This window comes from Periophthalmus magnuspinnatus, chromosome 10 (assembly GCF_009829125.3).
Source record: "Periophthalmus magnuspinnatus isolate fPerMag1 chromosome 10, fPerMag1.2.pri, whole genome shotgun sequence".
In the NCBI taxonomy this organism is placed as follows: Eukaryota; Metazoa; Chordata; class Actinopteri; order Gobiiformes; family Gobiidae; genus Periophthalmus; species Periophthalmus magnuspinnatus.
The window spans coordinates 15,689,712-15,717,383 of NC_047135.1; the positions used below are offsets into that span (position 1 = coordinate 15,689,712).

The 27,672-nt window shown below is 42.6% G+C and overlaps 1 protein-coding gene across 1 annotated transcript in view; it reads right to left on the bottom strand.

Moving 5' to 3' along the window:
- pigg (phosphatidylinositol glycan anchor biosynthesis class G) overlaps positions 1-26,240 on the bottom strand; it is a 130,038-nt gene extending 103,798 nt beyond the window's left edge. The window contains exons 1-4 of the mRNA XM_055224874.1: positions 25,785-26,240; positions 21,643-21,851; positions 13,863-14,072; positions 12,710-12,898 (exon numbers count right to left, since the gene is read on the bottom strand). Of these exons, the coding sequence (XP_055080849.1) occupies positions 12,710-12,898; positions 13,863-14,072; positions 21,643-21,843 (600 nt within the window). The 5' untranslated portion in view covers positions 21,844-21,851; positions 25,785-26,240. The remainder of the gene's footprint in view (positions 1-12,709; positions 12,899-13,862; positions 14,073-21,642; positions 21,852-25,784) is intronic.
- Positions 26,241-27,672: the final 1,432 nt, after the last annotated feature.

Below are 27,672 nucleotides of genomic sequence, written 5' to 3' on the forward strand. Positions count from 1 at the left end.
GTGTTAAAAATGTCCGTGAAGACAGGAGCCAGTTCCTCAGCACAGTGTCTAAGGGTGGAAGGAGAGACACCGTCTGGGCCCACTGCCTTACGGGGATTCTGCTTCCTGAAAAGCTTAGTCACGTCCTGCTCCAAAACTGTGAGGGCGGGGGGGGGGGGTCCGAGGTGGGTTTGGAGGTAATGTCCATGATGGTGAGAGAGGAGGGGGAGGGGTGTGAAACTTCAAACCTCGCATAAAAGCCGTTTAACTTTTCTGCTAGTTGTTTGTTGTCCACGGCGGAAGGGGCTTTGGGCCTGTAGTTGGTGATTTGCCTAAGCCCTCTCCAGACAGAAGCAGAGTCGTTGGTGGAGAATTGCTGCTCCAGACGTGTATTGTACTTCGCTTTAGCCTTTTCCACCTCTTTGCTAAACGCATACTTGCAACGCCTGTAGCCTTCACGATCTTCTGCCCTGAAAGCCATCTCCTTTTCCCTCCTCAAATGTCTCAGTCTGGGTGTGAACCAGGGTTTGTCGTTGTTAAAAGTCACCCTGGTGCATGATGGAACGATGCTGTCCTCACAGAACTGAATGTATGACGTCACAGTGTCTGTGTACTCATCCAAACTGTCTGTGGCAGCCTTGAACACATCCCAGTCTGTAGTGTCCAAACACGTGCGAAGCTCCTCCACAGCCTCACTGGTCCACTTCTTAGAAGTCCTCACAGCAGGTTTGGAGAGTTTCAGCCGTTGTTTGTAAGCAGGGATGAGGTGAACCATGACGTGATCAGAGAACCCTAGAGCAGCGCGGGGCACGGCTCTGTAGGCTCCACTGACTGTTGTGTAACAGTGATCCAGCGTCTTCTGCTCTCTCGTCGGGCAATTAATAAACTTTTTATATTTGGGCAGTTCCTGGCTCAGATTTCCCTTATTAAAATCCCCCAGGATGATCAGTAAAGAGTCTGGGAAGGTTCGCTCCACATCCAGAATCTGCTCCGCGAGCACGCGCTGGGCCTTGTGCGTGTCCGCGCACGGAGGGATGTAAACAGCGGCCAGAATGAATCAAGTGAACTCACGTGGAGAATAGAAAGGCCTACAGTTAATGAAAAGATATTCCACGGCGGGAGAGCAGTGTTGGGAGATCATAGTCACGTCCGTACACCAGGCGTTTTTGATGTAGAAACAGACACCTCCACCTTTCGTCTTTCCCCCGGAGAGTCCCCGTTGTCTGTCCGCGCGGAGGAGATGAAATCCCTCCAGTTGAAGCGCACAGTCTGGGATACACTCGTTGAGCCATGTCTCCGTAAAGCATAAGATGCAAGAGGAGGAGAAGTCTTTGTTTCTCCTCATCAGCAGCGCCAGTTCGTCCGTCTTGTTGCTGAGTGAGCGAACGTTAGACAGGAAAATTCCAGGTAGGGGCGTGCGAGCGCCGCGTCTCCGGAGGCGCACCAAGGCCCCTGCCCGCTTTCCTCGTCTTCGGCGCCTCACTCTTTTGCCCAAAGAGTAAACAAAATCTACTGCAGGTACTAAAAAGACTGGCAGTAGATCAACAGGAGTTGTTGTTCTGATAGTTAAGAGCTCTTCACGGGTGTAAGAGCACGCAGACAGAGAAAAAACACACAAAAACAAAAAACACACCAAATCACCAGGGCGACCGTACGTGGCGCCATCTTGGATTCTTGGATATATATATATATATATATATATATATATATCATATATAATATATATATATATCATATATATATCATATATGAATCATATATATGATATATATCATACATATATATATATATATATCATATATATATATATATCATACATATATATATATATATCATACATATATATATATATATATCATACATATATATATATATATAATACATATATATATATATATATATATATATATATATATATATATATATATATATATATATATATATATATATATATATATATATGTCAAGGCGTAACTGGAGATTCAACACTCTTCTTCTGTCAGATGAGGACTTTACTAAAGTTTTAACCACCGAAGTTAAGTCCTTTCTTGATACTAATAAATCCCCGGAAATAAGTCAGTCACTCCTGTGGGAGACCCTAAAGGCATATCTTAGAGGGCAGATAATAGCCTACTGCTCAAGAACAAATAAAGCAAGAAGTTCCAAACTCACTGATATAGCATGTATGATTGCAGATATAGATGAGCAACACTCAACCTCCCCATCACCATCTCTTTACATTGAAAGGCTGAAGCTGCAGACAGAGTATGACTTATTGTCTACAGACAAGGCTACACAATTAATACTCAAGGCCCGTCATAACAGCTACGAATACGGGGATAAGGCAAGTAAACTACTAGCCCACCAAATTCGGCAAAATAATGCTTCTCGTCTCATTACTAAAATACAAGATGATAGTGGGGAAACAATTATTAACCATGCCAAAATAAATTACACTTTTAAAGAATTTTATGCAGAACTATACACTTCTGAAAATCTGTGTGATCTTCCTGAAATTAATTCCTTTTTGGATGAATTGGCTTTTCCCACTGTCTCTTCCAAAAAACTGCCAGCACTTGATGCTGAGATCTCCATAATTGAGATCAAGGATGCTATTAAGTCGTTGAGGACAAACAAAACACCTGGTCCGGATGGGTTTGGTGCTGAATTTTATAAGAAATTTGTGGAGGAGTTTTCTCCTCTTTTACAGGAGGTTTTTAATGAATCTCTGTCAGTCGGCTGCCTTCCACCAACATTACAACAAGCTGCAATTACTGTTCTGCCAAAAAAAGACAAAGATCCACTGAAATGTAGTTCATATTGTCCAATCTCGTTGCTCAATGTGGATTATAAAATTTTAGCCAAAATACCCTCTCGATTGGAGGGAGTTCTGCCACAGGTCATCTCGTTAGATCAAACTGGATTTATTAAAGGAAGAGATTCCACTTCTAATGTTAGAAGACTTCTTGACATAGTGCACACTCCACCTGGTCAAAATACTGAAATTGTCCTATCTCTGGATGCAGAGAAAGCCTTTGATCGGGTGGAGTGGGAATTTCTGTTTGCTACATTGAAGAAATTTGGCTTTGGAGACTGTTTCATTTCCTGGATAAAACTACTCTATTCCGAACCAGTTGCGTCAGTCATAACTAATGGACAGCAATCTCGATATTTTCCTCTCAGTAGAGGCACACGCCAGGGATACCCACTGTCCCCACTTCTGTTTGCATTAGTAATTGAACCGTTAGCTATTGCCCTCAGACAAGCTGTTAATTTTCAAGGCATAGAACATGGTGGTGTACTCCATAAATTGTCTCTTTATGCAGACGATTTGTTGCTTTATGTGTCCCGCAGTCCTCAATCCCTTTCATCATTGACTTGCTGGACCAGTTTGGGAGACTATCAGGTTATAAAATACATTTTGATAAAAGTTTATTATTTTTCCTAAAACAAGAAGATGCAGTGCCCTCCCTAGATGTACAGCAGTTTATAATAGCTAAAATCTCTTTTAAATACCTTGGAGTGGAGGTAACGCGCACCTTACTATCACTTGTTACTAAAAACTTTACTGTCCTATTAGAAAAATGCAAACAAGATTTAGAACGATGGAAGGAACTCCCCTTGTCAGTGGCAGAAAGGGTCAATATAATTAAAATGGTAATACTGCCAAAATTAATATACCTCTTTCAAAATATCCCCGTGTTTATTAGGAAATCATTCTTTAAATCATTTGATACTTTTAACCTCCTTCATTTGGAAAGGTGGATCACACAGAATTAAAAAAGCTGCTCTTCAAAGGCAAAAGAAAAGGGCTGGGCTTGCACTTCCCAATTTTCTCTACTATTATTGGGCATGTAACATAGAAAAAATTCTTCACTGGGTCCATCTTGACAACACCAATCAACCTGAATCTTGGGTGTCCCTTGAATATGCCACCAGCCATATCCATTTAGGCTCACTTGTAAGTGCTTCTGCCTCTTCCATTGTACTATCAAACTCAATTGTCAGTCAAACCATCAAAATATGGACACAGTTTAGAAACCATTTTGGTTTAAAAAAAATACATCTATTTATGCTCCTGTCTGGAGAAATCATAATTTCCCTCCTGCCTCTTTAGATGCTACTTATCGAACTTGGCACATGAAGGGTATCAAATCTATATGTAATTTATTCTCTGATGGCCAATTCCTTTCCTTCTCTGATCTGAATCAGGCATTTCAGCATTTTCAGAGTGATGAGATGTGGGGGGCCTCACTTAAACGTATACATGGATCCTTGATCTGCACGCGGCAGTTATTATACAGTTAAAAGTGGTTTTAAGAGCTCACCTTACCAATTCAAGATTGGCGGACATGTATCCTAACACAGATCCCTCTTGCCCTCGCTGTAGAGGGCAGCCAGCAGATCACATACATATGTTCTGGTCCTGTCCTAAACTTGCCCCCTTCTGGTCTGACATTTTTGAAGCATACACAAAGATTTTTGGCAAGGCTGTTTGCTCTAACCCTTTAAGTGCTATATTTGGGATTACCCCCACTGATTGCTCTCTATCAAGCAACGCAAGGGATGTGATGTCCTTTACTTCACTCATTGCAAGAAGAGTCATCCTACTTAATTGGAAACAACAATCCCCACCTACTTCCGCTAGATGGATAAGAGATGTTATGTATTTTTTGAAACTGGAAAAAATTAGATACACGTTAAAGAGAACCATACAGCAATTTTTAGAGACCTGGACTCCTTTTTTTAATTATTTTGAGGGACTACTAACACCTCTCAATGAAGATGAAGGGAACACTGCCTGATTTTATCTGTACATTTGTTTGTTTTTTGTTTTTGTGTATGTGTGTGTTTTGTTCTTTGTTTATTATTATTATTTTAATTCTGTATTAGTGCTATTTTTTATATTGTTATTGCGTATTTCATTTATTTATACATTTACTTTCAGTACTGTATATTCCATCCATGCTTTGTTGTTTATTTGCAATACCATTACTTCTATCATGCAATGATGATAATGTTTTAAATCTCCTGCTAGGGGTATGTCTTGCTGGTCAGATGTACCTGAATATTGTATTGTACATATAGACAATAAATGTAATCTTTTTTAAAAACAAAAAAAAGAGCTGGAGTCTGGAATCTAAATGTGCTGAACCTGAGTGTGAATAATTCATGTGGAAAACTCCACCAGAAAAAAAACCCAACAGAAAATCTTTCAAATCTGAAAAGATCAATGTGAAGTTTAGAAAGTCGGGCCAAACGAGAGACACAAGACAGCAGAGGGAAAGAACCAGGACTAAACCAGGAAATAACCAGGACTGAACCAGGACTGAACCAGGACTGAACCAGGACTGATCGGTGTAAAAGGCCAAATTAACCCCTGCATAGACCAACCTTAGACTAACCCAACCTATGCCAAACTATACCCAGATCTGTAAATTAGGCCTAAAGAAGAATACATGTATTTACTCAATATTTTACCAGGTAGTTCAGTTGAGAACACAAAGAGGTCTGAACAAGAACTAAACAAGGACTAAAACAGGACTTAAAAAAGGACTGAGCCCAGATCAAACGAAGGACTAAACCAAGACATAACTGGGGAGTAAACCAGGACTAAACCAAAACTACATCAGAGCTAAAACAAGAACTGAACCGGGGACTAAACTAGGACTAAACCAGAAGTAAACTAGGACTGAACCAGAACTGAACCAGGACTAACCCAGGATTAAACCAAAACTAAACCAAGTCTAAACCAGGACTAAAGCAGGTCTGAACCAGAACTAAGCAAGGACTGAAACCAGGACTGAACCTGGGACTAAACTAGGATTAAATCAGAACTAAACCCACAGTCCCTCACAGATCACACGTGTGGTCTCCTGCTTAGAGAAATGGAGCTGTCACAAAATGGCTGACTCTGGGTCAGTCTGTGCTGTAAGCCTTTTTCTTTATACAAACCATTGCATCATGGCAAACAAACCTGCTCGCATGTTTCACAAATCCTGCAGCTACTACTCTTAACCTGATTCAAACATCTCAACACGCCTGTGCCCAGTTTTCAGTTGGATAAAAAAATCTTATAGTCAATATTTACTCAAACAGTTATTTTACCCAAAACAGAGACAACAGATCAACTGTTCCAACTATATATAAGACTTGCTCAGGATCTGGAGATGGGTCCTGCTCCTGACAGATTTAACCCAGAAACACTGAAGGATGGGTCAAATGCTGCTATAACCCAGAGACACCGGACTTGAATTTGGCCTGGAGGAGGACTGCTTCTGCTCGTTTCCATGGAAATGTTGTTCCTTTGGCTGTATGCATTCTCCATGGAGAATGTTCCAAATATGGTTTTAACTTTTTAGTTTGCTGAATCATGCAGGTGACATGGCACCACCAGAAAGTTACATACTATCCCTAAAAGTCCATCCATAACCTGGCCCCTTCTGATCTCTCTGACCTCCTCCATCAGCACTGTCCCAAAACATAGACAACAGGTCAAATGCTCCAGCTATGTACAAGACTTGCTCAAGATCTGGAGATGGGTCCTGCTCCTGACAGATTTAATCCAGAGAGACTGAAGGATGGGTCAAATGAAGATTTAACCCAGAAACACTGAAGGATGGGTCAAATGCTGTTATATCCCAGAGACACTGAAGGATGGGACAAATGCAGCTTAAACCAGAGACACTGAGGGATGGGTCAAATGCAGAAGACATATTTCCCTAAAGGCCAAACGACCTTACTTTTCAGTCATCAAAAATGTAATATATATGTAATATGTATGCAATATAATCAAGTGTCCTCTGCATTTGACCTCCAGATCTAAGCCAGGGTTAGGGATGTCAGAAGTATCAAAAATCAGACATTAATCGACACTAAAAATAGAATCGAAACTAGATGGACCACGGAGCACTATGGAACCTACCTGGATGACTGAGGGATTACACAGATATAAGGCACATGGTAATATAAAAGAAAGTACTACCATTTAATACTGAAACTCACATTCTGTTGTCTAAAGAAAGAGTGTTTTATTATCATTGTGGTATCAGAATTGGGATTGAGTATTGAAGTCTATTCCTTAGTATCAAAATTGAGTTTGAAATATTAGTATTCTACTAGCCACTAGCCAGGATCCTGGTCAGGAGTAGTGATATTGTAGCATAAATAGAATGATAGTCTACTTGCGCCATATATTTGGCAGCATCAGAACAGCTCTATGGCTCAGCGCATTGCCTGTCTCCAGAACACCTGCCTGACATTTGTGTAAGTAAACAGGGCAGCCAATGATCAGAACAGGATGGTAGACAATATCAAAATTTTGCAATTCAAAAGAAGATAACAAGTATCACATATTGTAAACAGCACTGCATAGTGAAGCAAGAGTTATAAAGGAAACCATGATTAAAATATGATTATTAAATAGGAAGTTTGAACATCATTAATTCCTTATACAGTGGGACTATAGCAAACATTTGTGGATTTCCTGTTTTTTTGGGCAAAGCTTCAGAATGACAGCTGCAGTAAAACCTGATGTGAGGCAGAACTGAGAAGAAACGTGTTTTATTTAGTCAATATTTACGATTAACTGGGCATGAAATCATGACCGGAGCAAACAGCAGCAGAGCTAGAGGAGCTGGGCCAGAGGAGCAGAGCCAGAGGAGCAGAGGAGCAGAGCCAGAGGAGCAGAGGAGCAGAGCCAGAGGAGCAGAGCCAGAGGAGCAGAGCCAGAGGAGCAGAGCCAGAGGAACAGAGCCAGAGGAACAGAGCCAGAGGAACAGAGCCAGAGAAGCAGAGCCAGAGGAGCAGAGCCAGAGGAGCAGAACCAGAGGAGCAGAACCAGAGGAGCAGAGCCAGAGGAGCAGAGCCAGAGGAGCAGAGCCAGAGGAGCAGAGCCAGAGGAGCAGAGCCAGAGGAGCAGAGCCAAAGGAGCAGAGCCAGAGGAGCAGAGCCAGAGGAGCAGAGTCAGAGGAGCAGAGACAGAGGAGCAGAGCTAGAGGAGCAGAGCCAGAGGAGCAGAGGAACAGAGCCAGATGACCAGAGCCAGTGGATCCACAAGCAGAGAGAGCTTTCTCAACGTGTTGATCCTCCTTCACTTTTCCCTCTGTGTTTGTGGGCACCACTTGAGCCCTGTGCTGTAGAGTACATGTAACCCGGGTGAAAATTGTGGATTTCCTGGTATATCTGTTCCCTCTCTCCCTCTCTCTCATTCCCCTCCGCTGCGCAAATTTCACATGCCCGCTCACGTGACTCGTTGTGGCCAATCAGCGCCCATATTAGCCGGCAACTCCACACACCTGGCTGGCGCGCGGCTGGCGCGCGGCTGGCGCGCGGCTGGCGCGAGGCTGGCGCGCGGCTGGCGCGAGGCTGGCGCGCGGCTGGCGCGCGGCTGGCGCGCGGCTGGCGCGAGGCTGGCGCGCGGCTGGCGCGAGGCTGGCGCGCGGCTGGCGCGAGGCTGGCGCGCGGCTGGCGCGCGGCTGGCGCGAGGCTGGCGCGAGGCTGGCGCGAGGCTGGCGCGAGGCTAGGTAGGTTTAAAGTTGCCATTTACGTTCATTTTGTCATAACAACTCTCCAACTTCGTCAAACTTACTCTTCAACCATAGGTACCGACCATCAAGGAAATGCCACGTCAGGGATGAGATTCGATTTCATAATATAAAGGGGAATCGGTGAGTCCATTTGTTTGCTAGCAGTAGCCTAACACGCTCCATTCAATTCTAATGAGCGGTTAGCATTGGGTTTTAACCACTGTTTACTCCGATGGTTTTAAGCAAATATTATGAAACTTACATCACACCTTTTGCCAGTTTACATCATGTCAGTCACAGTTGTTATGAATATCATGTTTTTGATTTGTATAAATTAACACTAATTGTCCGAACACTCAAATGCGCATGCGCACTTTCTATGCACATGATTAATGTTGCCTCATATTGTACATTGTATTTATTAGGATTATTGACTGATACAGTTAAGTATTGTGACAGATTGAGACTTTAGCAATTGCTACTTATTTTCACTGAAATTCAGATGATTGTGTACACATTGAATTGAACTGTATTGACTGAGGCCATGGTCCTATGTTTATACAGGCCAGGTTCTCATTCCAAGATGGCGAGCTACAGACTAACCCACTAACCTAGATCGGGAGACTTGTGCAACAAGTGAACTGCACCTGCTCTGGTCGGGCCGGTAGGAGGCTTATAGCCAGTCCTTTTTGCCTCGCAACTCTACTTTACCCCTACTCTACCTCCACTCCGCCCCTACTCTACCTCTCATCGTCAGGTCAAATTGACCCGGCCACAATCTACCTCCAACATTTTATAAACTGACTGTTTGAACTTCTGCTGCTCGCAGCATATAGACTGAGGGGGGGTTGTGGGCATTTGAACTATTACTGGATGAACTTTATCATTGGATTTCACTGATCAATTTGTTATTTGTGTATGGCCATTGTTTGTCTATTGTGTTACATGTTTTTTAATACATGGTACCAACTGCAGCATACTGTCTCTGTCACTCTCTCCCTGAGCCGAATCCCTAGTCTTCTGATCCTAGCCCAAGGTATTAAATGCACTATTACTCGGGTCTTTACCCCATGTACCTGTCACATACAGATAACTCCGAGTTTGTGCTGCAGTGAATGGTGTGAATCAAACAGCAGGCTTTGGTCAGTGTGTGTGTGGGCTTTCTGAAGACTTCTACCTGGAGTCACTGGTCCTCTCCTATTGTTACTGCACAATCTAAGAAGGCCAGTTTGTTCTCCTTGGCTTCTCCCTGTGTGAACTTGATGTTTGGATCCACCACATTAATATGTGCAGTAAAGGGCTCCAGATCTTGAAATTTGATTTTAGTCCAGGTGTCATCCACATATCGATACCAATGTGTGGGTGGAGTGCCTGAAAACGAGGCCAAAGCCTCCTGTTCAAATTGTTCCATGTATAAGTTAACCATAAAAAGAGAGACAGGTGAGCCCATGTCACAGCTGTGGATCTGCCTGTAGAATTTTCCTCTAAACTGGAAATATGTAGCATTAAGACAGATTTGGTCCGGTGTGAGTTTGGTTCTCTCTTTTTGCTTAGTATCCTGCAGTAGCCTCCTCTTCGCTGCCTCCACCGCAACTGATGTGGGGATACAAGTGAAAAGAGAGGTCACATTAAATGAAACCATGGTCTCATCCAGATCAAATTAGATATGCTTGATTTTGTTCACAAATTCTGCTGTGTTCTCAATATGGTGCTCTGTGTTGCCCACCAAAGGAGCCAGGATGGTCTTCAGATGTTTGGCCACATTGTATGTGATATAATCAAAACTACATACATGGATAGAATCAGGATAGAGTCTGTAATACAGCGGTCTATCAATGACTTCCTCCTTCTCCAGCTTCTGTAAGCAGTCTATGAAGCAGTCTTCATAGACTGTATTACAGACTCTATCCTGGTGATTCCATCCCTTGTATTTATGGCCTCCCAAAGATCCACAAAAAAGGAGTACCCCTCAGACCCATTGTAGACGATAATATTGCTAATCGCGATAAAAAAGGCCCGCAATTAATCGTTCGTGGCATTTTTTAATAATCGTGATCATTGCGCACAATTATAATCGCCTTTACGGCACCAGACTGCCTCTTGTTTGCAGTTTCAATACAATGCTTAGATGTTAGTTCTGGTGTTTGTCCACAAGGGGGACCTCTGTCATAGCAATGACACTTGTTAGCTTCTGTGCTTATCTCTGTATGAACTATATTTTGCCAGATAGCAACAATAAACAAAGTCTGATCCGTAACTCTCCACAGGAATGTGCCAGAGCACGCCTCACCCGTGCGCACAGATGAGATGCTAATATGTGCACATCTTATATTTTTACCTACAATAATGCAAACCGCAGAATGAAACAACTTTCAAATGATAGACAAATGACGACTAATTCATACAGAAATGTGCTAGAATCCATGGTCCGGATGCGCACTATGTGCACAGAAGCAAAGCTAACGATTGCACACAATATATTTTACCTACAATTAAGTCAACAGCAGAATAAACCACGCTTACCGATCGAGAACAGCATCCAATCCATCAAAAAATAAGGTCCTCTACTCCTGAGTCCACTGTGGAATCTTCACTCTTTGCTACGAACCGCTCCAGGTCAGACATGCCTCTAATTTAACTTGTACAAACAGCCACAGTGTCCTCGATCACGTACTCCCTTTGTTTTGTCTGTTTCGTCATGTTTAAAACGCAAAACAACAGTGTGTAAAATGCGCCATTATGCACAGATTTCTGCATCCACTCGGCTTCGGCCGTTTCCCAATTCGCCAAAGTGCCTTAAATGCATCGTTCCAAGTGTTCGTCGACGGGCACTTCTGTCACTTCCGGCCTGACAAGGACTGTCCCATTTCAACAACATGGCAGCTACACTGAGGAGTAAACATTTTCTTCCGGGTACATCTGTTTACGGAAAACCATGGCATGTGATACGTCATTATGTTCCGCTCCTCATTGGCTGTAAGGGGAAAATGTCACTAAATGTTTGTAATGTAATTGGTTGATTCTACAAAGGGGAGAGTGGGGCGTAAACTTTCAGTCATCTGTAGCACTGATTCGCTGTGTGGGGCTCCAGTAACCCACAACCCCCACCTTATTAGCCAACATCGGTGCCAATCACAAGCTAACGCGTGTGTTTCGCACTGAGGAACAAAGTTGGCACTGCCAGAAGTTTATAATGTCTGAAATCGACAAAAGAAATGCAAAGAAGTGACGGAGCAGATTTCATATTTGGAATACGTTCCTGTAGCTGATCTTATTTTGTGGACATAATTTCTTCACTGGATTATATTCTCTGGACCTGTGTGGAACGAACAAGACCAACTTTGTGTGAATATGTTGTTGTTGTTGTTTGTGTGAGTGATGCAGAAGTGTATGTACAGTGCTGTAAAGTTGTAAAGTAGGCCTGGGCCGTCGGAACGTTAACAGATTAATAATTATCATGATAATATCATTAATCGTCATTATTTTGGCCACAATAATCGTGAGTATAAAATTTAATATCGTCCCATCCCTACCTGTGACCCCTGGCCGGCTAAAACAATTCAAAGTAGAGCTAACTCACTCAGGATTCTATGAACGCTTGTATTGATGACAGGCTCCTGAATATCTGTTGTTTAAATACATTTTTCAGACAGTCTAAAAACTTTTTGACAGTGTTTGCTAATGTGTGCATGGTGTCTCCATGGTAACTGCTGAACGTTCCACCACGTTCCAGAACTGAAGAAGCGGCTTGGATGAGCAGCGAAACTCACTCCTACAACGATTTGTCCAGTTGACAAATTTGAATTTCATCTTTTGCTATGTTCCACAATACAAATATATGTAGAACACCCCCAGAGTGATGTCAGAACATATTTTCAGAGGCTTGTGATCAATATGAGCGTTCATGGTCCTGTTTAGGTGATTGATCTTCAATTAAAATGTGACAGTAACTAACTGAAAATCTCGTTACCTAGCTTGTGCTTATAATATTATCTGATAATAATATTATTACTTGTTTAACAGTAAAAATCAACTCACCTGTTGTATTTCCAACTGAGTCAGCTTTGGTCAGATTGCGTTAAATTAAGTTTAAAGTCTAATGCAGCTTCTGATAGAGGAGTGCCTACAGTTAGCATCACACCCTCAAGGAATGTTGATGACATCAGTTGCAAAGTATCTATCTACATTTTATGAAGCATTACCTTGGAGACGAGAGAGCTGTGTATCTTCTTGAAGACGTCGTCCATCTCGAGGAGCTTTGGAGGTACAAGAGAGCTGTGAGGCCCACTGATGTGCCCGATATGGTCCAGGCCCAAGTAATGAAGCACCAGGATGTCCCAGTCATCCCGTTTAAGAACATGGTCCAGGTGTCGGGTCACGTTATTATCTACCTGTAAAAAAGACAGGTGTGTCAGATGCCCTCCCATCCTCCTCGTGTATCCCTGTGTGTCAGATACGCTTCCATCCTCCTGTATCTTGGTATGTCAGGTGCCCTCCCATCCCTCTATATGCCTGTGTGTCAGATGCCCTCCCTTCCACTTGTATCCTGTCTGAAACATTCTTGTTAATAACATACGTTTTGTCTCATCTTTTGGAGAAACCCAAAAGAACAAAGGATGAGAACTTGTTTAAAAGAGAGATTTTAAAGACAGAACACAGAACTGGTGTGACATGTTTCACTGAAGATGAGCTCAAACGAGAACAGAAATAAAGAACATTATTCTGCCATCGGTCAGTACAACCGAGGAACAAGAGAGAAACAAGAGAGGAGAAGGTGGGAAGGAGAGGGAGGGTACAACAAGGAACAAGGAAGAAACAAGAGAGGAGGAGAGAGGAGGGAGGAGAGAGGGCACAATGTGTCACAAGGGAGAAATGAGAGAAAGAGGGGGAGGAAAGGAGAGGAGGGAGAAAGAGAGTTGAAACGTGTAACAAGGCATAAACAAGATAGGAGGGAGAGAAGAGAGAAAAGGGAGAGAAAAAGGGGAAAGAGAGAAAGAACAACAAAGAGGGGGGCAAGAGAGGATAAGAGAGGGAGGACAGGCAAAGAGAGGGAGGAAAGATGGAGAGAATAGGGAGAGGAGTGGGGGCAAAGAGAAAGACAGTAAGAAGAAAGGAAGAAGCAGATAAAAGGAGGATAGAGGAGAGGTAGTGCTGTGAAAGGCAGAGTGCTGATAATGGCGGAGTTTGAATGACAGGTGTAAAATGCTTGATTCAGGCGATCGAAACACAAACCTGCAGAATCAAAACTGAGAGCAGCTGAGCTCAGACCTGCTTCAGTCTTGCCTCAGTCCTGATATAGTCCTGATATAGTCCTGCTTCAGTCCTGCTTCAACTCTGATTTGGTCCTGGTCTTACCTCTGTGTAGTCAGACACGAAGAAGGATGTAGTTCCCTCAGATTCGGTGAAGTGTTTTGGGAACAGTTTGATCCAAGTGTCGTCTCCATAGAACATCATCCTCAGACCTGCAGCTTTGGCCTGGTACATTAGGTTATCCTCCAGGAGAGCATGGGTGTTTAGGTTCACCACAACGTCTATGAAACCGGGGACACTGCCACTGGTCAGGGCCTGAGGAGAGAGAGGGCATTAGGGCATCTGACACCTGCTCCATCAGGTCATCCACTAGCAGAACAAGGGAGTTTAGGTTCACCACAATGTTGATGAATCCAGGGACACCTGCACTGGTCAGACCCTAAAGGAGAAATATGGACATCTGACACATAGAAGAGATGATGGGAGGGCAACTGACACATAAATAGGTGATAAAAAACATTACTTCATCAATAATATCATTCATTGCCAAATAAAACAGAGCATTACATTATACAGAAGTGTCTAACCATCATTTGGGCATGTGGAAGGTGTGTTGGAAAAGAGATAATTGTGCAAAAACATGAACTATGTGTGTACATTTATGTTTTAACATGTTCCTGATCCACGGCCATAATGTCATATGAATACTGTCATCAAGATATGAATAGAGATCTCATTCTGTCCATATTGTATCCCACAATGTGTATTGGTCTACTAATCATTTTATGTAGATTATAAGGATTTATATGGGACAATAGCAGAAAGGAGAAGTCAGTGAGTGAGCTAACTGAACAATTGAATCTGTCTTTATGTAAATACAATTTGCTAATACTTTTGTCGACATAAATAGTAGTTTCAGCATGAGCTCCCGTGCAGGTGTAGTCAGATACACAGATGCCACCCCCATTTTTAGTCGACTAATCGATTGACAGGGCATCTCTTTAGTCCACCAAGAGTTTATTTAGTCAACTACAGCACTAGATAGTGTCTCCAGCACATGAACACTAAACTACACTTTAAAACAGGTGTCCTATTCCTTGAACCTCATATAAACTGTAAAACTGTAAATACACTGGCTGGCCAAAAAAAGTCACCACCTGGGTTTAAATAAGCAAATAGGTACGGTATTGCTGCAATTGGTCAGGTCTAGGTTCAGCAACAGTCTGTGCTCAGAGAATGAGGTCAGCGGACTACCTGAATATACTGAATGACCAGGTCATTCCATCAATGGATTTTTTCTTCCCTGATGGCACGGGCATATTCCAAGATGACAATGCCAGGATTCATCGGGCTCAAATTGTGATAGAGTGGTTCAGGGAGCATGAGACATTTTCACACATGGATTGTCCACCACAGAGTCCAGACCTTAACCCCATTGAGAATCTTTGGGATGTGCTGGAGAAGGCTTTGTGAAGCGGTCAGACTCTACCATCATCAATGCTAGATCTGGGTGAAAAAATAATGCAACACTGGATGGAAATAAATCTTATGGCTTGGCAGAAGCTTATCGAAACAATGCCACAGTGAATGCAAGCCACAATCAAAGCTAAAGGCGGTCCAACGAAATATTAAGAGTGTGACCTTTTTTTGTTGGCAATTACATTTTTTTTGGCCAGGCAGTATATGAATACTATACTATCTCTGCGTTCTGGGTTATTTTTACACATTTCCCCTCTGCCTCTCTCTCCCCTACTCTTGTGAGCGAGTGAGAGCTGAATATTAAAATGTGTTTTTCTGAGTGTGACAGTCACCTATAGCTCCTGTGTCACCTGCTCCTCTGCACCTGGTCCTCTGCACCTGCTCTTTTGCGCCTGCTCCTCTGTCACCTGCACCTCCCTAATTCAAACCTGCTCCTCTGCACCTGCACATTTGCACCTGCTGGTCTGTGTGACATGCATCTCCGTAACTCAAACCCGCTCCTCTTCACCTACTCCTTTGCACCTGCTCCTCTGCACATCCTCCTCTGTGTCATCTGCACCTCCCTAACTCAAACCTGCTCCTCTGCACCTATTCCTGCTTCTAACTCTAACCTGCTTATCTCCACCTGCTCCTCTGCACCTGCTCCTGTGTCACCTGTACCTCCCTAAGTCAAACCTGCTCCTTTGCCCCTGCTCCTTTGCACTTGCTCCTCTGCACCTGCTTCTCTGCACCTGCTCCTTTGCAGGGCGGGAGAAGGAGGAGAGGTTAGAGGGAGGAGTAGAAGAAGTACCAGAGGAGAAAGGGAGAAGTGGAAACGAGTGTTGTGTATGAGAGGGTGAGAGAGGCAAAAGGAGAAAGACAGCAAGAAGAAGAGGAGGAGAGAGAGGAAAGACAGAAAGGAGGGGTGGCAAGCCAGCATTCTGCAGCAATAACAAGAAGGGAGAAAGAAGAAGGAAGAGAAAGAAAGGGGGGAGAGAGGAGGGAGGGTAAATGAGGGTTATGTATCAGAGGAGAGGGGGACAGAAAGAGAGGGAGAGAGAGAGGGGGGGTGGGGGGAGATGAGAGTGAGTTGTAAACAGGTGTTCTGTAAGCAACAGCAGCAAGAACAGGAACAAGAGAAGAGAGAGGGAGAGAAGGAGGGGAGTGGAGAGAGAAAGCAGGGAGAGTGGAGGACAAAGGGGAGAGGTAGACAGAGAAGAAAAGGGAAGAAGGGGGAGAAAGGAATGAGAGAGAAAGGAGAGGACATAGTGAGAGAGGGAGGTAGGAAGGAAAGAGAAAGAGGAGGTGTGACAGAAACATTTTTTTGGATCTGATTTTTTACTTTTAGTGAAGTCAGAATCCACAGACAGGCTCAAACTCACAGATGCTCTCTCTCTTTCAACTCTCACTCTCTATCCCCTTCCCTCCACCTCTCTTTACCCCCTCCTCTTCTCTCTCTTCCTTTTTTTCTGGCCTCAAGTGCACAAGGTCCCTTTGTCTCCCCTCTTCCCTTCCTCTCATCTCTCTGTCTGTTATCTCCCTTTCCTCACTCTCACTTCCTGCATGTCTCCTTTTTTCCGACCACTCTCTTCTGGGCTCAGGTGTGGATACAGCTTCCTCTCTCCTCTGTGTCCTTCTGTCTCCTCCTCCCTCTCTCTCTCTTCCTCTCTCTCCTCCTTTCCCTCTCTCTCTCCTTCACCTCCCCTCTCTCTCTTTCCCTTATTCCTCTCTCCTGTCTCCTCTTCTCCTTTGTCCTCCACTCTCTACTCCTCTCTCCTCAGGTGCTGCGGTGGATCCTGGGGGATGGACCAAAGACAGAGACTTCGTAAAGTTCAAGTTTTCGAGGCAAATCTCCATTTCACAGGATCCTGCACCAGAGCCCCACCACAGATATGACACAGACACACCACAGGAGGAAAGGAGGGGGAAAGGGGAGGAGAAGGAAGAGAGGATAAGAGAGAGAGAGAAGGACACGAGGAGGGAGGGGGACAGAAAGGGGCAGAGAGGGTGAGAGAGGGTGAAAGAGGAGAAGAGAGGGAGAGGGAGAAGGGGGAGAGAAAGGGAAAAGGGGGAGGGAGATAATGGGGGGGTGAGAGAGAGGATCACAAAGGAGAGAGGAGGAGAGAGAGAGAGAGGGAGAGAAGGAAAGATGGGTACAGGGAATATCGTGCCAGAGCATTAAGAAACGTGTCCTCTGCATCTGCCCCACCCTTCAATGTGTCTGGGTTAATCCAGAGCAGAGCCAGGATCAAAAATAGCAACACCTCTCCCTGTCTTTCAGATGCCCTCCCTGTGTGTATCAGACACCCTCCCTGTATCTCCATGGGGTCTTATTCTGTGTAAAAGTTGCTAAACCTGTAGTTTAGACCTCTGCAAACCTGTCCTGAAAGGCATGGGATTCCTGTGTTAGTTTAAATTTCAGATTTCCATCTCTCTCAGATGTGAATGCTCCTGGACAGATTAAAATGTGACCCGAGAATGAAAATGGACATAAATTGAAAATTGAATCAAAATAAGAAATGATTCAGCCCTGGCACAAAGCAGGAGGATCATCGTTCATGTTTGAGTATCATGGGGAAAAAATAGACAAAGGTAGAAAATGCAAACTCCAGAAAGAGGTTTGAGAATTGAACCTGGGACCTTCCTTGCCTTGAGATGACACTGCTAACTGCTCTGTCACTGTTCTGCGAGTAATAGCATCAGTAAACATTGTAGTAGTGGTAGCGTTAACTATTAATAGTAGTAGTAGAACACAAAAAGACCATTAATAGGAGGCGGTGTATGTGTCTACTCTGCAGACTGTGGACTCTAATGAGGCTGAGGCAGCAGAATAAAAGGCCATAGAAATACAGAGTAAACCAGGACTAAACCAGGTCTAAACCAGGATTAAACGAGGACTAAACCAGAACTGAACCAGGACTAAACCAGGACTAAACCAGAACTGAACCGGGACTAAACCAGGAATGAACCAGAACTGAACCAGAACTGAACAAGGACTGAACCAGGACTGAACCAGGACCAAAGACTCAGGACTCTAATAAGGCTGAGGTTGCACTTTAAAGGCCACAGAAACACAAACTTATGCAGGTTTAGTTTCCACTGAACAGATCACATTATTATACACAGCACAATCAGACACACAGATTAAATGTCAGATGTCTTCAGGGACAGTTCTGGTAAAAGACAAGGAGGTAGGGCTGTCAAAACTGATACTAATCAATACTAAAACTAGCATCGAAAACTAGTAACTCTTTGGGCAGGTATCGATGCTAAAAAAGTCACATTCACAAGACAGAAACCTTTCCTGAATAGTTTTAGAGCTGTATCAGAACAAGTATAAAACCACATAGACTAGTATATGCCCATGGACCATTAGGGAACCTCCTTGGACGACTGAGGGATTACACAGATATTATGAAATGACAGATTTTTGTCATTTCAAATTTCAGTCTTTTTAGAATCCCAAAATCTAATCACGCTTAGATACACACTTTCTCAAATCGTTCAGCTCTAGTCATTCATAAAAAAAAAACAACACACCATTATTTCAGCAGAATAGACTTATGTAATTTATTATAATGTTTGATGATTCTGTACATTACCATGTCACTACGATGATAAAATTTCAAACTCAATTTTGACACAAGAGATACAGACTTGATACTCAATACCGATTCCAATATCACAATGATAATAAAAAAAATATTGACAATTACTTAGTCAATAGAATGTGAGTTTCAGTATTAAATAGTAGTACTTTTATTTTACCATGTGGCCTTATCTGTGTAATCCCTCAGTCCTCCAGGTAGGTTCCATAGTGGTCCATGGGCGTCTACTAGTGTCTCTGGTCTTATACTTGTTCTGATACAGCTCAAGATCATTCTAAAACTATTCAAAAAAGGTTTATTTCTGTCCTGTGAAAGTGACTTTTTTTTTTAAGCACTGATTCGATACAACTTTTAGTATTGATTACTAAAAATACTTTTAGTTTTTGATACAACCTTATATTTTAGAGCAGACCAATGGCTTTAAAGCAGAAGAAGCCACAATTTGATTTCTGTTTTTTATTACTACATCATTTTTGTAAGTTATAACTGCAATCTTCAATCAAATTAAATTAAGTATGACTAATGGAGCACATATATTGGTGGTTTTCAGTGTGTAAAATCATGTCATACTCTCAGATGGGGACAGAGACAGTTTTCCTAATGATTACATTGTATTTCACCAAGGAATATCCAAAACAAATTCACAAATGTTTAACCTCATCATTTCTACTAGTGACTAGACTCAATAACTCACCGTATTACAACACAAATTTGAGCAATATTAACTTTTGCTGCCCCAATCTGTATTAAATATGATTAGCCATTAGCCATGATTAGAATGTTGTGATGTCATCTGAAATTAGGTGATACAGAGGAGGAACAGTAAATAAGGAGGTGCTTTGACACAAACTCAATAATCATCTTTAGTTTTTTTTTTTTTTTTTTTTTTTTTTTTTTTTTTATCAGAGAGGAAACTGGGTGCAATGCAGTGAACCAGGAAACGCTAGTAAATACTGACATCTGCTGGTGAAAGACCTCTTCATCCTCTGCTCCTGACCCTCTTCTCTGCATCCTTTGCTCCTCTGACCCTTTCCCCTGCATCCTCTGCTCCTCTGACCCTCTTCTTTGCATTCTCTGCTCCTCTGAGCCTCTCCCCTGCATCCTCTATCCACTCTCCCTCCTCTATACCCTCCTCTGTACCATATATTCCTTGTCCCTTCTCTGTTGTCACATAATTTTCATCTCACCCTCCCCCCTTACGATCTCCAGTCTAAACTGTCCTAGTTTCTCTTTAGACTTTCGTAAATCTGGTCATGCCTCTAAAGCAGATTATTAACAACAGCTGTTTATCCAAAGCAAGTTCACCTCCACAGTGGAACTAGTCAAAGAATTAGTCCCATAATTATTGCAAAATTACAATGCAACATGTTACACTGAATTAGAAATAAAAAATGACTATTAAGTAATAAATATGTGAGCCATCAGTTCTGAGCATGCAAAACTCCAGCATTGCACTGGGGGATTAGGCCAGTTTAAATTAGACTAAAACCAAAAACTGAAACTTTAGTCCCTCGCTATATCACGGTTCACCTTTTGCGGCCTTGATTTTTTCAGTGCAATTTTGCATGCTTTTTTTAACAGCGTATGAACGCGCATTGTGTTCTGCACCCTGATTGGTTAAGGGGCTGTAGACCATTGTCAATCAATTTCTTCCCATGCCGTGTCTCCTGTACAGTACAAAATGCGTTCATCTTGCCAAATTTACATAAATGTTTGATCAATGGAGCGGCGCCAGGATGAAGTGGCGCAGTCAGAGGAACTGTGAAATTAGTTATTATTATTATTAATCATTTCTTATGTGTCCAGCCTCGTACATTGATCATTAAAATTAATTTCTAAAAGTTATCATTTTTACTTACAGTATAGGAAAATGTTTATATTTTTATTTCTCAAACAAATGTTTGGGTCTGAAAACACGTCTTGATCTTTAGTTTTATTCTATAATACTGTACTTTTTTTTTTTTTTTTTTTTTTATCTTTGAGAGTGTTTAAACGAGAGAAATGTGAGAAAATGTTAATGCCTGTCTGAGAAAAGTGTATAAAGTGTGTGGTGAGGGGTTTTACAGCCTTAAAAAATATATACTAATTGTAAAAAATAAAGCTGACTATTTTGCGGATTTTGCCTATTGCGGGTTATTTTTAGAAAGTAACCCCCGCGATAAATGAGGATCCACTGTACTTCAAAGTTGAGATGCATCTACGGGGGAAACAGTTTTGCGCGTCCACACAAAATATGAGACATTTTCATTTGGACAAATCAACAGCCAGAAAAGTGACATGTATAAAAGGCTGTAAACTAAAAATGGAGAGAGTAGAATTGAGGCAAGAAAGCAAGTCTATACAAGAGCTATGCAATTGATTTTTAAAATTGACTGCTAGAAGTCTGTATTGTTTATGTTCAGGACATTAATATTGAAAGATATTCAGTTTTTAACTGACAAAATAAAGTTTTTGAACCAGGACTATAGTTCACATAGACATTTAACAGCTGCCCAGTCAGGCGATATTCTGTCAGTCCAATGTAACTGTGTTAATACTGTGCATAAATATCACCTTATAGGCTTATCTGGAAGTTTACAATCATTTATTTTCATGTACGTTTTCAGCTCTTTATGTAGTGTATTACAAGCTATATTCAAATTTGAAAACAGCCTTTGCAACATTATGTATACTTCGATTTCTATATTTTGCCCACTCATTAATGCAAGGTGAGGGAGAAGCCTTGCTTCAACAGTATGCTGTCCCAGTACTGAACTCCCCACCTTCTGGTTAAAGGGCACTGCCGTACTTTAATCCACTATAAATAAACTGTTCCATACCTTGATCCGAGGCATGGTGACAGTTGGAGCGCGTGCTTTGGCCACATAGCTGTGCGTGGACCCCCTCTCCACCAGGTGGCGAGTGTAGGGCATGTACGACCTTCCATTTGAACCGAACAGGAAATCCTCTCTGAGCGCGTCCACCACCATCAGCACCATGCGCTTGAACAGAGGGCCAGGAGGGGGCGCAGAGGAGTTCATTAGGCGCCCTGCAAAGAGGAGATTGTCAGATGCTTTCCCATCCTCCTGTGTCCCTGTGTGTCAAATGCCCTCCCATCCTATATCCCTGCATGTCAGATGCCCTCTCATCTTCCTGTATCCCTGTGTGTCAGATGCCCTCCCATCCTCCTGTATCCCTGTGTGTCAGATGCCCTCCCATCTTCCTGTATCCCTGTGTGTCAGATGCCCTCCCATCTTACTGTATCCCTGTGTGTCAGATGCCCTCCCATCCTCTTGTATCCCTGTGTGTCAGATGCACTTGTTGAAAGAAATTAAACTTGTTAATATAGTACATTTTACAAATATGACTTTTAAGACTTGATTTTTATGACAAATTTTTTTAAAATATATTTGTTCAGATAATGATTTAACAAGAAATACTGTTGTTTAAATGTATTTGGTTCTTTGAAAATCATGATTAAGAATACAATATGCAATATATTTATTATCGCATGGACTGCTCGGGCAGTCACAGAGGCAAAAACTCGGGGTTGGGAGGAGTTTGGGGAGGCCATGGAGGAGGACTATCGGACGGCCTCAAAGAGATTCTGGCAAACCGTCCGACGCCTCAGGAAGGGGAAGCAGTGCTTCACCAACACTGTTTACAGTGCGGGTGGAGAGCTGCTGACCTCGACTGGGGATGTTGTCGGGCAGTGGAAGGAATACTTTGAGGATCTCCTCAATCCCACTGTCATGTCTTCTGAGGAGGAAGCAGAAACTGGGGACCCGGAGGCGGACTCGTCCATCACCCTGGCTGAAGTCACTGAGGTGGTTGACAAGCTCCTCGGTGGCAAGGCTCCGGGGGTGGACGAGATCTGTCCTGTGTACCTCAAGTCTCTGGATGTTGTGGGGCTGTCTTGGCTGACACGTCTCTGCAACATCGCGTGGCGGTCGGGGACAGTACCTGTGGAATGGCAGACCGGGGTGGTGGTCCCTCTGTATAAGAAGGGGGACCAGAGGGTGTGTTCCAATTACAGGAGAATCACACTCCTCAGCCTTCCCGGTAAGGTCTATTCCAGGGTACTGGAGAGGAGAATCCGACCGATAGTCGAACCTCGGATTCAGGAGGATCAGTGTGGTTTTCGTCCTGGTCGTGGAACACTGGACCAGCTCTATACTCTCCATCGGGTCCTTGAGGGTTCATGAGAGTATGCCCAACCAGTCCACATGTGTTTTGTGGATCTGGAGAAGGCATTTGACCGTGTCCTTTGAGGTGTCCTTTGGGGGGTGCTCTGGGAGTATGGGGTCCGGGGCTCTTTGCTAAGGGCTGTCCGGACCCTGTATGACCGGAGCAGGAGCTGTGTTCGCATTGCCGGCAGTAAGTCAGACCTGTTCCCGGTGCATGTTGGACTCCGCCAGGGCTGCCCTTTGTCACCGGTTCTGTTCATTATATTTATGGACAGAATTTCTAGGCGCAGCCAGGGGCCGGAGGGGGTCTGGTTTGGGAACCACAGGATCTCATCTCTGCTGTTTGCGGATGATGTTGTCCTGATGGCTTCATCGAGCCAGGACCTGCAGCAGGCACTGGGGCGGTTTGCAGCCGAGTGTGAAGTGGCTGGGATGAGAATCAGCTCCTCCAAATCCGAGGCCATGGTTCTCGACCGGAAAAAGGTGGTTTGCCCTCTCCGGGTGGGTGGTGAGTCTCTGCCCCAAGTGGAGGAGTTCAAGTATCTTGGGGTCTTGTTCACAAGTGAGGGAAGGATGGAGCGTGAGATTGACAAGCAGATTGGTGCAGCGTCTGCAGTGATGCGGTCGCTGTATCGGTCCGTTGTGGTGAAGAAGGAGCTGAGCCCAAAGACAAAGCTCTTGATTTACCGGTCAATCTACGTTCCTACCCTCACCTATGGTCATGAGCTCTGGGTAATGACCGAAAGGACAAGGTCGCGGATACAAGCGGCTGAAATGGGTTTCCTCCGCAGGGTGGCCGGGCGCACCTTTAGGGATAGGGTGAGGAGCTCGGTCACACGGGAGGAGCTCGGAGTAGAGCCGCTGCTCCTACACGTTGAGAGGAGCCAGCTGAGGTGGCTCAGGCATCTGCTCAGGATGCCTCCTGGACGCCTCCCTAGGGAGGTGTTCTGGGCATGTCCCACCGGGAGGAGGCCCGGGGAAGACCCAGGACACGCTGGAGGGACTATGTCTCTCGGCTGGCCTGGAAACGCCTTGGGGTCCCACCGGAGGAGCTGGAGGACATGTCCGGGGTGAGGGAAGTCTGGGAGTCCCTGCTTAGACTGCTGCCCCCGCGACCCGGCCCCGGATAAGTGGAAGAAAATGGATGGATGGATTGCAAAAACGTAATCGTATAGTGAGCGATGTATCATATGGAATCATGAGGGACCCAGTATAAAGTATGCACTCAGAAAAACTGGGATTCAACCACTGATCTTCCAGCTATGCCACCTGTTTTAGGCCTAAATTGTTAATCATTAAAGTAAATTAAATAAACCACATTTTCAAAGATATCAGGTAAAAAAAAATCAGGTAATTTCTTCAGCTAGCATTATTATTGTGCTATCTTTAGTTTTTCTAAGAATGTGTTCAGAAATCAGTGTCAAACAAACAGGCATCGAACTACCTGAGATAAAGTACTAAACATATGAAAACACTGGGAGACTTATTAAAGAGCCCATTCAAAGCCCATTCAAAGCCCACTATTTTCTGACCTCTGAGGTTTTGTTTTGTTTCATTCACACATGTTTAACACAAAGACCCTACATATTAAGGTTCTTTTCTCGAACAGAAAAGAAGTTGTGAGTGCACCATTGTGTTTGTAAAACTCCATACACCTTCATTAGAATCATTTGAACAATTTTAGCCCATTTGATGAATCATTTGAAGGATTTAGAATCTCTACTGAATTAAAGGTAAAAGGGTAATTGGTAAGATGAAAACTACTACTACATGCCATCATAAGGTGAAACAGAGCATTTTGAGCTTTGGAGATGTAGACAGACAAAGACAGACTACTACTACTACTACTATTAAAACACGTAGGAATGAAACAAAACACAACTACAGGTATTACAGCATTACAACATGGTTGCAAGAATAGTGTAATATAGGAGCTTTAAGGGCATAAATCAGAATGTAACTTTATAATCAATCACATGGCACACTGCCTTTTCCCCTTAGATAAATGTTATTATTTTAGACATTTGTCATTTTTATTGAATAGTTTTAAAGTGATAGTATGAACCGCTAACTTTCTGGAGGTGGAAAGTCAACTGCATGATTCCATAGAAAAAGAGAGTTAAAATCAAGTTAAAACCTCAATGGAAATAGATAATCGTTATGCCTTACTGTGGAATATTATAGCCAAAGGAGCAACATTTCCATGGAAACAAGGCCAAAAGTGACAAATTGCAAGCTGGCTCACAGCAAGGGCGCATGTTATTATATCTATCTATCTATATATATATATAAATTTTTTTTTTTTTTTCCCCCATGTCCAAACTGTGGCCCGGGGGCCAAATGCAGCCCTAAGACCAGTACTTTTTACTGTACAAATCTACTTCAGCAAGCTCATATCAAATATTTGATGTGTACTGTTGAGGATGTAAGCATAAATAAAGGTCTAGTGGTTCAGTCTAACTTGTAATAATAACAGTATAATTGAAGTATTCACTGTATTGGTGACCAGTCTATGTCCCTCAATCGGCCCTCAGCTTTCTCTGTGGTTTATATGTGGCCCTTAATGAGAAAAGTTTGGACACCTCTAGCCTAGTGGGAAGTGGGAAATGTGAATGTAATGTAATGAAATGTAATGTATAATGTAGAGGTAAATGAGGTCAGCTGTAAAACAAGCATTTGTGGTAGAGCATGTTTTCATAAATTAATTATCAGATTCATTCCTGGGTTTTCTGGAGCTCTGCTGAGTTCCAAAAGAGAGGGGCCGCAGCCGCAGGCTCTCCACGGGATGCGCTCACCTGTCACGGGCTCGGGGGCAGGTCCGACAGCCTGCTCTTGACGAGAACGAAGACTTCACCGGAGCCGGGAAAAACCCACGCAAAAACAGCGCCACGGCGAAACTTCACAGACCAAAATCCACGAGGCGAACACAGACGAACGTACTTTCATTTTAGTAATTTGAATACAAAAATCTATAACATAATAACTTAAAAACAGCAGAACTTGTGCAATGGAGCTGTCACTATCGCCTGACTTCCAAGACTTTACATCAGTTTATGGAGCAAAAAGCTTAGAAAAAACGTGGAAATTCAGATAAAATTATAGTGCAATAGATTAAATATAAGGTTCCATGTGTGCTGACTCGCTTTGACAAAGTTATTGCTTATATAAATGCATAAACGCGAAAAATAAATTAAGGTCGGCTAGCTTCATCAGACCCATGGATATTACAGAGCGTCTTCCGCATAAACAGCATACAACTACGGGCACTGCATGGGTTCCAAACTCATGAATGCGATTGCAAAAATAAACCAAATAAAAGTCCCATTTACCACAGATTCATTTTTTTAATACAAATAGAGAAATTAGACTTAATTCAGCGTTATATTAGTTATAAATATACACTTAAATCTGCTCTATTATTTAGTATTATAAGTCATTTAAAGTGCATTTGAAAGATTCATATATTTTTCAAATTATTAGGCTACTTGGTTCGGTGGGATAGTTCTGTGGTAAATATTTAACATAATTTTACATCAGTAAAGTGACAGTTTGTGAAGAAAAGTAAAAAAATTGGAAAATACAGGAAATAGCCCTGAGATGTAAAACAGAATCCCTCTACCGATGTCATTAATACGGAAAACATCCAATCATATCAATCCAAAATGCAGAGATAATTTACGCAAAAGGAAGGAATTTTTTTTGACCGTTTAAACCTTCATTTAACTTAATAAAGGTCCTATAATTTATTTTTATTTGTCAAATCACAACCACTGTGTAATTTAGACTGGTTTTGGCCCTTGTTTGCATTATGGGTGCTAACATACCTCTCTACATGTCATATCTGCTGCCCATGTCCAACCAGGAAGTACAATTTTAAGCTTCACCAAGAAACTCGGCAAGATTTTTAGCAAAATCTTAAATCTAACGATGTTAACTATGTTTTAGAGAAGTTAGTAGCCTAACGTGGCTTATGCACTTTAATGCATTTAACCTAAAACAGACTAACACAGTGGATTCTAACACCAATATGTTTGATCCATAGACTGTATAGAGATGTATAAGATTAACAATTATATGTGTTAAAAATACAGTATATGGTTTGACCTGAAGTCAATGCTCTGTAAGGCTGCCATCTCCTGGACAATCTTGAGGAGGACAATGGTCAGTTTTACTAAGTATATTAAGAGGAATATATCAAATGCAATTTAAAAGAGTAACTTAAATAGATTTCATTATTTAATTATGTGATCCATTATTGTTGTAATCGTTATAATGCAAACACACATTAGTTTTTGGTTTTTTTTACATTTTATTCAAAAGCTTCAATTAAATATTACTATTCATTATTTACAGGTGGAATTCACCCGCATTTTCTAGAGTTCTGTTTTGTACTTTGTTTTATGTCCATCATAGTTTTGTCTTGTCCAGATTTTGTAACAGCTGAAGTGTCTTTCCTCAAATAGCAAGTTATTTGTCACTGACATTAAGTGCATAGTTGGGCACATCCACCTTCTCTCATCTTCCTTGGCCTCCTTTGTAGTTTGTATGTAATTTGTATGATAAAGCCCTATCATAACACAAGCAGCATGCCTTCCACTAATTTTCATAAATGTACATTGCTTTTGTACATTTATGAAAAATGGCCATGCATATGTAAGGTTGTGGGCTTGTACAGATTCGTAC